The sequence below is a fragment of the Ambystoma mexicanum genome, chromosome 9, assembly GCF_040938575.1.
Source record: "Ambystoma mexicanum isolate Mex_15411 chromosome 9, UKY_AmexF1_1, whole genome shotgun sequence".
Lineage (NCBI taxonomy): Eukaryota > Metazoa > Chordata > Amphibia > Caudata > Ambystomatidae > Ambystoma > Ambystoma mexicanum.
In genome coordinates this window covers 789,963,687-789,977,218 of record NC_090931.1, presented here as the reverse complement: position 1 = coordinate 789,977,218, position 13,532 = coordinate 789,963,687, and the positions used below count along the sequence as shown (strand labels likewise).

General features: G+C 53.1%; 1 protein-coding gene across 1 annotated transcript in view; it reads left to right on the top strand.

The window, feature by feature from the left end:
- The window catches only part of HSPD1 (heat shock protein family D (Hsp60) member 1), a 172,693-nt gene that overhangs the window by 109,496 nt on the left and 49,665 nt on the right, over window positions 1-13,532 (top strand). Inside the window, exon 9 of the mRNA XM_069615735.1 lies at window positions 7,654-7,899. Within this exon, the coding sequence (XP_069471836.1) occupies window positions 7,654-7,899 (246 nt within the window). The remainder of the gene's footprint in view (window positions 1-7,653; window positions 7,900-13,532) is intronic.

Below are 13,532 nucleotides of genomic sequence, written 5' to 3'. Positions count from 1 at the left end.
TGGTAAAACCCCTCCTAATTTATTAGTCGGTTAGAAAACATTCACTAAAAGGAGGCAATCTATCGTACACAAATGTACTATTCTGTTCTGTGACATTTAAACTCAGGAAATTCAGAGCATTTGAAGTAGCAGCAAAACGGCATAAGATAATAAAACTAATAGTACAGTTACTCTTAAACGGGGCAAATAGTTTGAGTTCACCAGAGGAGTTGATTCAATGCAATAAGTAGACCAATGTCAATGGGCTGGGCTAGAGTCTTGTATAGGTAAAAACGGTTCTGGTAGTTGAACGGAAAAGTCTTTGCCACGGTTCTCAGAAGTAGTTCATAGAAGAGAGGTTCGTAGGTCGGGTGACGAGCTGACTAGGACTGCATGTTGCCTAAGTTTCACGCACTTTGGCAGTGAGAGGTAAGTTTGGGTTTTCACAGTACCTTATTTTGAAGAAAAGGATACAGCTGAAGACTTCTGTTCCTGGCAGTTCTTGCAGATCTCGCTGTTCCTGAGCCTCAGTCGTGGGGACAAAAGGGAGGACGTCGGGGGACTCCTTCACTGCACAGGGACTGGTCACAAAGCTGGCAAATCTTAGATTCCGGTAGCTGTTGTCAAGCACACAAGCTGGTGTCCTTCTCCCTGGTTATTCGGTTTCCTGCAGCATGCTGAGGAAAATGCAACCAGCTGGTGTCCAGGTGGCTTACGAGTTTATTGGTCCCACCAACTCAAAGGGAGAAGTCGTCCTTGAAGGGCTTCTCTGTCGATGAACTTGCCGATTCGGACCTGCAGCAGGGCTTCACCGGGCAAACCAACGATCCAGGAGTTGCAGCAGCCGTCCTCTTCCAGCTCGTCTTCGGTTCTTTCGTTCCATTGGTCGACTCTGCCTTCCAAGCCAAGAGACTCTCCTTTTAAACAGTTTTCCCATTCATTCCAGCCTAGCTGCCACTCACCCAGCAAGGGTGGCTGTCCTTGCCGGACAGTCAGCCAGCCAATGACGCCAGAGTGCATTTGGGTCTCCTAGGAAACCTAAGCACAGGGAGTTTTGGGCACCTCCCTCACTTCTTGCCCACCCCAGACACTCGGCCGCCAGAGGCAGTCTTCAGTCCTGAAGCCCACCAAAGGCGTTGGAACGAAAGGACCAAAGCTGGTTTGGCACCAGAGACAATCTCAAAGGACCTTTCCAAAAAGAAATGGCAATAAAAGACCAGGACCTGTTTAAACAAAGGGAGCTGACGTCATCTTGAACATGGCTCCCGTGATTTTTAGCTACCGGTGTTCGCGGTCGGGAAAAATTATGGTTTGTTGTAAAACCAGTGCCACCAGCCATTTTGATGGGGAAGGGTAGCTTTTGACTGCTACATGGGTTTCTCGACATAGGGGATACTAGGTAACCCCTCCAGTCCTCTATTGTATGATGGTGTGTGCTAGGTCTAGGAATTTGAAAAGACTAGTAAAGCCAATTTCACTTTACTTTCTCTGGGAAACCGTAGTTTATCCCAGACAAGGTATTTAAACCTTGGGAAAGCATGAAGGGCTTCCCTGTGCCACTGCACTGAGGGTGCTGTGTGACCCAAATAAAAAAGATGATGCCTATGGAGTTGTTTAAAACCCTATAACCAAAGAAAATAAACACAGAAAACAAACAATTAAAAAGTACAAGAGTCCCAAAGTTCAGCAAAAGAGCTGGAGGTCTCAAAGGTAGAGAGGAATTGGCACATTTCTGAGAATTCTCCCCAACAAGGACAAACCCTTTCAATGCCTCATTCTCTGTCCGAATCACAACAAAGCAGATAGTGAAATCTGCCTCGGGTTCTGCAAGCGAACCGTGAAAGATATTCACAGTAGGCTGGCAGTGTGGTTCAGCGCCAAGGCCTCTGCCCCATGCAGGAAGCAGGGGCATGCCTTACCTAGGACTGGCTGGGCCATAGTGGGCTTCTAGGCCCTTTGAGGGTGCTCCATCCGTAGGGGCCCAAGACAAGGCCAAGCACCGCAAGTCTGTTTCCATCGGGGGCGCCCGGCAAGCGGGACCCGCACCATGCAAGCGGGTCCCGCGCCGGGCAGGGCGCGCTCATCTTCACCATCAGCCTCCAGCTCCTCCTCGAAGAGGAAATCTGCTAACCTGGCGAAGTTGCAGGAAAAGCCTGAGAAGACAAAGGTGCACGAAAAGACGACCGACCTGCCCCAGAAGGCCCAGGTGAAGTTTGCCGATAGAGTTGGTGGCGGCTGCCCTCTCGGAGTCCAAGGGGACTGACCCAGACAAGGTAGCCCTGGCAGTGCCCAGAGTATCCCTGGTCCCTGGTCCCCCAGATGCGAGGACAATACCTTAAGGACAGATTCACCAGATCACACTCCACAAGACAAACCAGACTTGCCTACACCAATCGCCTCCAAGTACCTCGCTTTAAACTGACCACCATAGGCGGAGCTAGCTTCCCAGTCAAAGCTGCTCAATTGTGGAACGAATTACCCACTACCGCGAGGCTAGAACATTCTCCTTCCAAATTCAGGCAAATTGTAATTAACTGGCTGACGACAGCTATTGCTAATTGAAATTATGATAATGCTCACGCCTGTTTTGCTACACAGCATCTATACCATATGATTGTAAACTTGTATTGTAAACCTGCATCTGTAACTTGTAATTATCTGTAACATGTAACTGTAACCTGTAATTTATGCTCTAAGCTGTACATCTTCTTACTTCCTGCGCCCTTATACCCCAGGGTCCGGTGCGCATAATAAATACCAAACAAACAAACCAGAGAAGAGGATGCCATCCCTGAGCCTGACTCCGGGATGCAGTGGGGTGGGGTCAACCATACTCCAGGGCACAGATATTTCTTCCTCAGACGAGGAGGACCAGGCATCCGTCCACACAATCCAGGAGGATGTGGGAAGACTACAATCCTGATGGGGACGACCGACCTGCTGACGGCGTGGCGCCCAGTAGGCCTATTGGCCCGACCCCTCAGATGGGAGGCATCGCTGGACATACTTGCTGGACATCATTTCGACCCTTCACACCCTGGTGTCAGAGATTCAGAAATGGATGCAAACGAAACCAGTGGCCCCGGACCAACCTCCAGCGAAATAAAGCGGCACCATATGCCGCTGCATTAACCTGTTCACATGCACAAACCCCCACGAGACACGACGTGGTCGCCAGGGGGTCGGAACTCTTCCAACTGACACTGGAGGAGACCAGAAATGAAGGTTTCCTATATCAACGACGCAAGGCCAAGAGGAAGACCATCTTGGCAGTGCGTCTCCTGGACGACGTTTGGGAGGAAGGCCTGGCTTTGAGCCAAGAGTGATCAGCTGGAGAAGAAATACTGGGTTCCTGAGTCTGCTGCCAAAAGCCTACACTCGCAGCCTTCCCCGGACATCGTGGTCTTGGCGGCAGCTAGGAAGTAGTCTAACCCCCTAGTCATCATCCTTCGTCCATCTGGATAGCGAGGGGAAGAAGTTGGATGCCATAAGGAAATCTACTCGGCGGCGTCAGCAGTGAAGGCGGGCAACGCACTTGCTGTCAGGGCCAGATACAACAGGGAGAAGTGGTATAAGATGGCCCCACTGCTAGAGTTCCTACCACGACAAGCAGGTCGAAGCACTTCCCATCCTCCAAAAGGGGGAGGTGGCATCGGAACCAGGCCATCACGTGGCCTTGGACATCGCGGACACTGGGTTCAGACCGATGGGAACAATGTCTGCCTTCGTCGTGGCTGGCTTGAAGCCACTGACTTTCGTCAGGCAGTCCAGACAAGGGTTCTGGACATGCCCTTAGACTGGGACAACCTTTTTGGGGAAGGCCGTTGACGAGTCATTGCAGGCCATTAAGACTGACACGGCACATGCCTTGGGCACTCTTAAACACCACCCGTTCTTTCATGCCTCTGGCAGATCGTCGAAGGGTTTCGGCGGAGGGTCCTTTTCATACAGTCTGGCCTACAGAGGCCGTTCCAAGGCTTTCAGTGGAGGTGGCCGAATTCGCTCCCAAGGACGCCGCAGGCCCCAAAGCAAGATTGAACTGGCCAGGACGTCGGGCCCCCACCTATGCACCCAAGAGGAAGGCCGGCTGGCGGGCTTCGTAAGCGAGTGGGAGAAGACCTCCACTGACCGATGGGCGCTGGATGCTCGCCCACGGGCACTCCCTGCCGAAGTGTCTGATACCTGCGGTGGTGGCCCGGCAGGAGCAGCACATCCCTCCGCTCCTGCGGGAAGTATGGGCCATGATTAGAAAAGGTTTGAGAGCTGGTTTCAAAGCGACTCGGGGCTCGAGTCTACTCCAGCTACTTCTTGGTAAAGAAGACCGGGGTGCTGGGGGGCCCGTTCTAGACATGCAGCATCTCAACAAATACCTTAAGTTCCAAATATTCAGCCTGTGGCTGCCGGATGAGGGATCTCCACAACAATGTCCTGGAGCTGCGGGCTGTGTTCTGGGCCCTCAAGGCGTTCCTTCCGTCCCTCAAGGGCAAAGTGGGGAGGGTCTTCACAGACAATACCAGCAAGATGTTTTCCATTAGGAAACAGGAGGAGGGGGGGGCACCATATCCCCAATGCTCTCCAGAGAGGCGCAGGACTTCTGGCACTCGGCCGTTGCCCAAGAGATGTTCCTCATCCCTTTTTTTCACCTGGCGGGAGTCGAGAGCACCATTGCCGACTCCCTCAGCAGGGAGCTGCGCTCTTGCCACAAGTGGGAACTTCGACAAGATCAAGTGGACTGCCTCTTTCTCAAATGGGGCACACCCCAGATCGATCTGTTTGCAACAGTGACAAATCCCAAATGCCAGAGGTTCCACCAGCGGAGGAGCATGGGGGACGTGTTTTCTTTCCCATGGGAAGGCCTGTTCCTGTATGCGTTCCCTCTGTTGCCTCTCATGCTGCGAGTCATCAATCAACTGAAATGGTGCCGATGCCGGATGATCCTTGGTACCTGGACTTCTCAGCTTGTCAACGTCTCCCCCGGTCAAGCTGCCAGTGATCGCAGATCTGCTCACCAGAGAAGGAGGCGCAATCTTGCATCACGACCCAGGATCGCTGAACCTGAAGGCTTCGCTCCTGCAGCCTTATAGTTTAGAGGGTATTAACTAGCGGCGGAGTGCAGGGAGGTCCTTGCCAGAGCATCGTTGACTCTGAAGTTTGGCACAAGTGGAAATGTTGCACGACGTGGTGCCGGATGCAGAAGATCAATCCTGAGGATCATGGCCCTGCCGATTCTGCCATACTTGTTGTCCTTGGCCAAGGTGGGGCTGGTGCACACCTCTATCAAGGTGCATCAGGTGGCTATCTACCGCTGCACCAGGTCTCCAGGACGGTCGTCTTTGGTCCCACCGTCTCGTCGAGGAGTTCCTCAAAGGACTGTTTTCGATCATTCCGGCCAATGAAGGCCCCAGCGTGGGTACTCGACGTGGTGCTGACGAGGCTCTTGTGGGTGGGGGGGGGGCCTTCGAGCCTATGCATCAGGCCTCTAGTTGCTTTCATGGAAAACTGCTTTCCTCTTGGCCAGCACCTCTGATCCAGGACCTATCCTGCAAGCAGCCTTATTTGACTTTTCACCACACAAGGGTGGTGCTGCATACGCACCTGCTTTCATTCCAAAGGTTCCATCGGAAATTCCACATCAACATACCTTTTGGTGTTGCCTGTGTTCTTTCCGAAACCTTTGTCGCCGGCTGGGTGGGCCTTGCACTTGCTGGGTGTGGCTCGCGCTCTGAAGACGTCTCGACTATTTGTGAACTTTGATCCTGTGAACCATGGGAAGGCCTTGTCCAAGGCTTCCATCTCCTGGTAGCTGTCTGGCTGTATCACACTGTCACCAGTTGACAAACAGACTGCTGTCCGAGAGCCCATTCCACCAGGGCGATCGCTGCAACAAAGGCGTTCCTGTCTGGTTTGCATCTGCTGGACACCTGCAGGGCTGCTAAATGGAGGTCCACGCACACCTTCACAAGATTCTGCATCGACAGGGATGCCCGAGAATCCAGGGTTGGCCAAACTGTGCTACTCAACCGGTTTGCTTGAAGGTGAGCTTGTTCCGGAGGTATGAGTAATTGCATCTGTGGAGCCTTTCCACCTCTCGTGGATGTGTAATGTTGTACTGCTATGTTTTCTTTATTCATGAGCATGTGAATCCATGCCAGACCCATGCTGGAGAACAATCGCTAAAGGGAAGTAACTTTTTCCATCTTTATTGTTGCTCGAAGTGCACCTCGTGATTGTGATTCAACATTACAAACCATTTAGGGTCAATCGGAACCTAGATACGTAGCGCTATTTCCCTTGATTCCCACAACCACTTTTTCACTTTAATGTCACTACTAGTTGCACATGTTGGCTGCCTAGGTTTAGTGTATTCAAAAAACAAAAGAATGAAAAGCCTGAGGTGCAGATTTAGAAATTAACCTGTTTGGGGGAATACTCAACTGTGAATGCAGTTTTAATAACTGATTTGCAGATGATGTATGACCAAGGATACTTGCCATACATCGATACCACATGCCAGTAAAACCTGCATGGTTGGCCTGGTTTTGCAAACCATTCTCAAAAGCATGATTTACTTGCTGTCATCTTACATTTTTGGTAGTTTTAATCAACTAGATGGTGTCCATAAAGTGGACACCATCAGACGTGCCCATTCAAATGGTGTCCATACAATGACCGCGTCATTGACTGTTCTACTGCAGATAAGCTAAGTCGACCTGTTGGCTGAATCAAACAGTGTTGTGACTACTATGCTTTGGACCTCTGCTCTAGAGTCAACTTTCGTTTTGATCAGGCAATTAACACTTTCACTGCCCTTAAGATGTGAAAGATAATGGGATTAGGGATAGATCTATTTTTCACACGACAGTTCCCTGTGGATGGGACGCATATTGCTGTGTGGCCACACTGTGGTAAGGAACACTGATCTCTTGTAACTGCTTGTTCAGTAAATCCCTCTGTTTCACGAGAAAACCAAACGCTGGACTAGATGTGTAAAAGTACTTGATGTATTTTCTCTTGTGTTACTTGCCGCAACAGTCCCTTTCCTTTATGACTTGCCTGCAATCCATGATTCCGAGCGTTGGCAATATAGCTGAACAGGAAAAGGGCCTTCCCTTCAGCATGCACCCATGTATTAAACTAGCCATTTATGTCCTGGTGAGTATAGTGCTCAGGATCTGATTCGAGGGCCAGCTCCTGAATTAGCCATAAAAGTCAACACTGGGCAATCCACGCCTAGTCCTTTCAGCCATGTCACGCTTCCACCCATCCCTTCCCCCACGCCACCCTTTATCCATTACATCCCATTGGAGTAGAGTAATCCTTCTCAAGTGGATAATGAACCCATTTGGTTTATCAGCAGGTTGCCCTTTTGGTGTTTTTTTGAAGGCACATTTAATCTGTGAAGAGTACTGCCATAATTGCATTTCATATCTGTACTGTAGTACAGCACCATTTCTCCATGGTTATTCAATCTATACGACACTATCCATGCAGCCCAACAACATTAACACCAGATGGTAGGTCTGTTGATTAACCATAGGCAGTGGTTGTTTAACTTTAATTGTGGCTGAATAAACGAATTAAAAATCAGATGGTAATTTCTGGTAAATGAATTTCATGCTGCAGCTTTTCAAAACTTCACTATTGGCTAAGATGTTAAAAAATGATTTATTGCAGGTCTTTGGAGAAGAGGGACTGACCTTAAATCTTGAAGATATTCAGCCTCAGGACTTTGGCAAAGTGGGAGAAGTTATTGTGACTAAAGATGATACAATGCTCCTGAAAGGGAAGGGAGAAAAAGGGCAGATTGAGAAACGTATTCATGAAATCTTGGAACAGTTGGAAGCTACAAACAGCGACTATGAGAAAGAAAAATTGAACGAGCGACTTGCCAAACTCTCTGATGGTGTAGCTGTTTTAAAGGTAAGGCATTTAAATGAAATGCCAAAATAAAATGGTATTAAATGTACTTCAGGTAAACAAATGAGACATGAAATCAGCCTACATAATACCAGTGCTTCTTGAATCCTATTAGTCTCATGATTATGGATGTCTGTTTACCTCCCTGAGGAGGGGATTCTTTATATAAGGGAGAATGCCGTTAGCCCCTTTCCTGACAATTGTCTTTAATCCATAAATCTAATTGGTGCAATAAAGCTCATTCAGTCATGTGCCAAGTTTGTTTGGAACAGGTCAATAAATGGTGCGGAATATTTATGTAATTGATTGCTGCCTATTAGTTTGAGATGCTTTTTAGTTGGCGCTCCCCATTTATTCTCGTTTTTCTAGTCTTCCATCCTGGTGGGCTTTACACATACTCCTTTTTGTGACATGGATAAGCAACAGCTAGCATACTAACATTAACCCAAGCGGTTAATGAGCAGTACATTTCTTTCTACACGTCTGTAATGCTACAACATGATCTCTGAATCTTGTGTCTTGACCAATAAACAAAGGCACCTTTTGGTGCCCACGCTGCCTCACTCTTCTTCTTTGGTAAGAAGACTTAGGTTTCCCCTTATAAATCTGTGCTTCTGAGGGCTTTGTGATGTATGGGTAAATATGCCTGGGAGGTGGATTTTGTTCTGAAAAAGGTTGAATCACTTTTTTCATAAGAAAAAGGGGGGAGGAAATCGCAGGTGCATTACTTGCCCCAAAGGAAATGGATCACCAAATTCTTCTGAAACCTTGACTTTTCAGTACTCTAAAAGGGCCATGTTTTTGTTCCATAAGGCGATTGGGCTACAATCCAGTTTTGGTCTTTACTGCACATTTCCTTCCATTGTAATGGACCCCCAAACTTTTAGCTTTTATTTTTGATCCTGACCTGTACCTTTTACAGTGCAGTGAAGCCTTAAGCCTCACTACACTGCCTTTTGCCCATCTGTTATGGGGAAACTGACATTTCTCCAGCATGGGGTCTGGCATGGATTCACATGCTCATGAATATTCCCCGTCGTCAGGCTGGGAATCCTCGGTAAAGAAAAAACCAGTATCAGTTTCGTTTCTGATCTGTCTTTCGTAGTAATAACCAATCACTGGTCTCTGCGTCATACTGACCACAGCCAATGACTGCCCTCTACCTAAGCACCGCCTCTGGCAGCCATCTTCAGATTTTTACCGCACGTTCATGTGTTGGGATCCTCGTGCTATTGCTCTCGAGCGTTAGTGCTATTTTTCGCGCTTTTTCACAAAAAACTTCGATTCTTTCGGTCAAAAGAGCCTCAAGCTCCACCGATCCTACATCCGATCAACGGGGACCCGTGTCGGATTCATCTGTGCCCCTCAAGGGTGAAGTTTTCGTCGAGCTACACTTCGGAGGACTCCAGAAGCTTCTCAGGCCCGGTCTCGGAGATGGCCCAGGAGAAGGGAAGCTCGACGCCCGGAAAGCTGTTCAGGGTCTGCCCTGGATGCCAGCTGCAGAACGTCTTCAAGGAGGACAAACACTCTTTCTGCCTTTACTGCCTTCATGAGGACAAGACGCACGTGGAAAAGGACTGTGCGTTTTGCGGCAACATGTCGGAACGGACCATGAAGGACCGCCATCAACGTCTCGCCAACTGGCTGGAGGGTAAGAGCCCGTCTGGCGAGAAGAAGAAGAAATCCGAGCGGTCTTCTAAGACCTTTGAGGGCGCCCCGGCGACGGGGGCCCAACATAAGGCCAAGCACCGCGAGTCCGCTGGCACCGGGAGCGCCGAACGGTCGGGCTCTACGGGCGCCAGGCAGGGCGCACCCTCCCCGGCACCATCAACCACGAGCCAACGCTCTGGGTCGGGTAAGAGGAAGGCCGAGCACCCGGCGAAGCTCCTGGAGAGGCCCCGGTCGAGCTCTAAGGCAGAGGAGGAGCGTGGCAGTGCCCCCTCCCTCAAGGATAAGGCGGTGAGCGCACCTAAGGTGGTGAAGGCCTTGATCCATCCGACCAAGCCCTCTATCGAAACGGTCGCGGCGGCCCTGGCTCAGCCTGTGGTGGCTGCACTAGTGGCGGCGACCCCAGGGCCCAGAATCTCCCTGCCTCCTCGGAGGGAGTCTTCCTTTGTGCCCATCGATAGGACCCCCGTGAAACCCTCCGTGGGGAAGAAGAAGGGGGGGCAGGGCGTCGTCGGAGATTCGGCCTCAACCTCAGAAGAGGAGCTGATCGAGGTCTTAAGCCACGGCCTAGGCGTGGAAGAAGGCCAGCCCGTCGGAATGGACCCCGACGCAGGTGACGACGACGACATCGTCGAGGATACCGACGGGGCCCCTGCCCGCCCGTCGGATTCCCCTCTGCCAGCGCCGCAAGACAACTCGGCGGCCATTTTGTTGGCCATACAGTCCTTATGCTCCGAGATAAGGACGAGGCTACCGTTACCCACGGAGGAACCTCTCCCGTCGGGGGATCCAGAACCGGGACTTTCTGGTGTTCCCCCTACCAAGAAAAGAAGGATCCATCCACCACCTCCTTTTCAACCGTCGCGCCCCTTCCAGCCCTCCTCCCCGTCCACCCGAGGGGATGATACGGGGACTGACACGGCAGCGACGGGTACGGACGACGAGGCATACGACGAGGATTTTCCGTCGTCGCCTCCCACCAGGGCTTCTCCGCCCGACGAGATCGGATCTTTCCACTCCATGATCTCCAGGGCTTCCGAGCTTTTCCAACTCTGCCCTGAGGAGAAGAAAAAGGAAGGCTTCCTTTATCAGCGGCGCGAGGCCAAGAGGAAGACGGTCCTCTCAGTGCCTCTGTTGGACGACATTTGGGATGAGGGCCTTTCCCTCCTCAAGAACCCTTCCACGACGCCAGCTAGAAGAGACCGGTACGAGAAAAAGTACCGGGTCCCGGACACGGCCCCCCTGTGCCTCCGGGCGCAGCCTACCCCGGACTCCGTCGTCTCCGCGGCAGCCAGGAAGAAAGCGGGGGGGGGGTGCGGCCTCCACATCGACTTCCCCGCCGGACGGCGAGGGAAAGAAATTGGATGCTATGGGACGTAGAGTCATCTCGTCGGCAGCGACGACGATTAAAGCGGCCAACGCCTTGGCTATCGTGGCCCGCTATGACAGGGAGCTCTGGTACAAGATAGCTCCCCTGCTGGATTTTCTGCCGGACGACAAGAGGGCGGAGGCCCTTGAGATCCTGCAGGAAGGTGAGGTGGCCTCGGACCACGCCATCACCGTGGCGACGGACATCGCCGACACCGGGCTCCGCCAGCTGGGCAACGGCGTTTGCCTTCGACGTCGTGGATGGCTCAAAGCTACGGATTTCCGGCAGGACGTCCAGACCAGAGTCCTGGACATGCCCTTCGACGGGAACAACCTGTTTGGGAAGACAGTGGACGATTCCCTTCAGGCCATCAAGGCGGATACTGAGACGGCCCGGGCCCTTGGAGTCCTGCAACGACGGACGCCCTTTCGGAGCGGCGGAGGCAAGGGCGCCTCCAAAGGTTCCGGCGGCGGTTTCGCTTCCTACCGTCAAGCGGCCCGCTCGTCGTCGCAAGAGGCCTACAGAGGACGAGGCAAGTCTAGCGGACCCCGCCGTCGTCGCCAAGGAGGTCAAGGCGGCAAGGCCGCGCCCAAGCAGGATTGAACCGGCCGTGGGGTCGGGCCCCCACCGAAGCACCCCTGTGGGAGGCCGGCTGGCGGGCTTCGTCAGCGTGTGGGAGTCCATCTCCACCGACCGTTGGGTGCTGGACGCCCTGGCCCGGGGCCACGCGCTCGAGTTTCAAAGAAGGTGCCCGCGCGTCCCCCCCGTGGCCAGGAAAGAACTTAACGCCCCTCAACTTCTCCTGGAGGTAAAGGCGATGCTCAGAAAGGGCGCCATCGAACTCGTCCCAAAGAGGCTTCGGGGCTCCGGAGTCTACTCGAGATACTTCCTCGTGAAGAAGAAGACGGGAGGATGGCGCCCCATCCTGGACCTGCGACGTCTGAACAAGTTCATCAAGGCGCAGAAGTTCCGGATGGTCACCCTCCAGCACGTCCTGGGTCAGCTGGAGGAAGGAGACTACCTATCGTCGTTGGATTTGGAGGATGCCTACTTCCACATTCCCATCCTAAAGGGGCACCGCAAATTCCTCAGATTCGTGGTCCAAGGGCGTCATTACCAGTTCAAAGCCCTTCCCTTCGGACTACGGTCGGCACCCAGGGTATTCACCAAGTGCCTCGCACCGGTGGCGGCGCAGCTGCGCCGCGAGGGGATTCACGTCTACCCCTACCTGGACGACTGGCTCATCCGCGCCAAGACGAGGGAGCTCGCCGTGGTCCACACGGCAAGGACCGTCCAACTCCTCACGGACCTGGGATTCTCCGTGAACTACGCCAAATCCCACCTGGTGCCCGCGCAAGTCGCACTGTTTCTGGGAGCCAGGCTCGACACAGTGTCCCTTCTGGCCTCCCCGTCGGAGGAGAGGACCAGGACCATCTTGGGCAAGGTGCAACGGATGTTGGTGGCCGACGCGGCCAAAGTGAGGTCCATCAAGTCCCTCCTCGGGATGATGTCTTCCTGCATCTACCTCATTCCCATGTGCAGGCTCCGGATGCGCCCGTTGCAAGAATTCCTGGATGCGCGCTGGATCCAGACGACGGGCAGCTTCGAGGAAAGGATCAAGCTCGACGAGAGTTTCCGACGAGCGATACGGTGGTGGGGCACCCGCGCGCATCTGACGGCGGGCATGGACTTCCAGACCCCAGCCCACCAGGAGACCGTGACCACGGATGCCTCCCTGGAAGGGTGGGGAGCGCACACCGAAAATCTGCACGCAAGGGGACTCTGGCTCCCGACGGAGAAGTCCCTGCATATCAACGTCCTGGAGCTCCGTGCAGTGTTTTGGGCCCTCAGGTCCTTCCTTCCGTCCCTCAAGGGCAAGGTGGTGAGGATCTTCACCGACAACACCACCACCATGTTTTACATCAGGAAACAGGGCGGAACCAGGTCCCCAGCGCTGTCCAAGGAGGCGCAGGACCTGTGGCATTGGGCCGTCGCCCAAGGGATTTTTCTGGTGCCGTTTCATCTGGCAGGGATAAAAAACACCATCGCCGACTCACTCAGCAGGGAGCTGCGCTCGTGCCACGAGTGGGAACTACGGCAGGATCTGGTGGATCGCCTCTTCCGACGGTGGGGCACACCCCAGATCGACCTGTTCGCGACGGCGACGAACACCAAGTGCCGGAGGTTCGCCAGCAGGTTTCCCCAGACGAGGAGCATGGGCGATGCTTTCTCGTTCCCCTGGGAGGGCCTGTTCCTCTACGCGTTCCCTCCCTTGCCTCTGCTAATCCGGCTCGTCAACCAGCTCAAGAGGTCACGGTGCAGGATGATCCTCGTCGCACCTGCGTGGCCGAGGCAGATATGGTTCCCGGACCTTCTGGACTTGTCAGCGTCCCCGCCGATCAAGCTGCCGGCGGACGCGGATCTACTCTCCAGGGAAGGAGGCGCCATCCTCCACCACGACCCGAAGTCGCTGAACTTGCAGGCCTGGCTCCTGCAGCGCTAGAGTTTGGAGGATACGACATACCGGCCGATTGCAGAGAGGTTCTTGCAAAGGCCAGGGCGTCCTCGACTCTTAAATGCTACGGACACAAATGGAAGA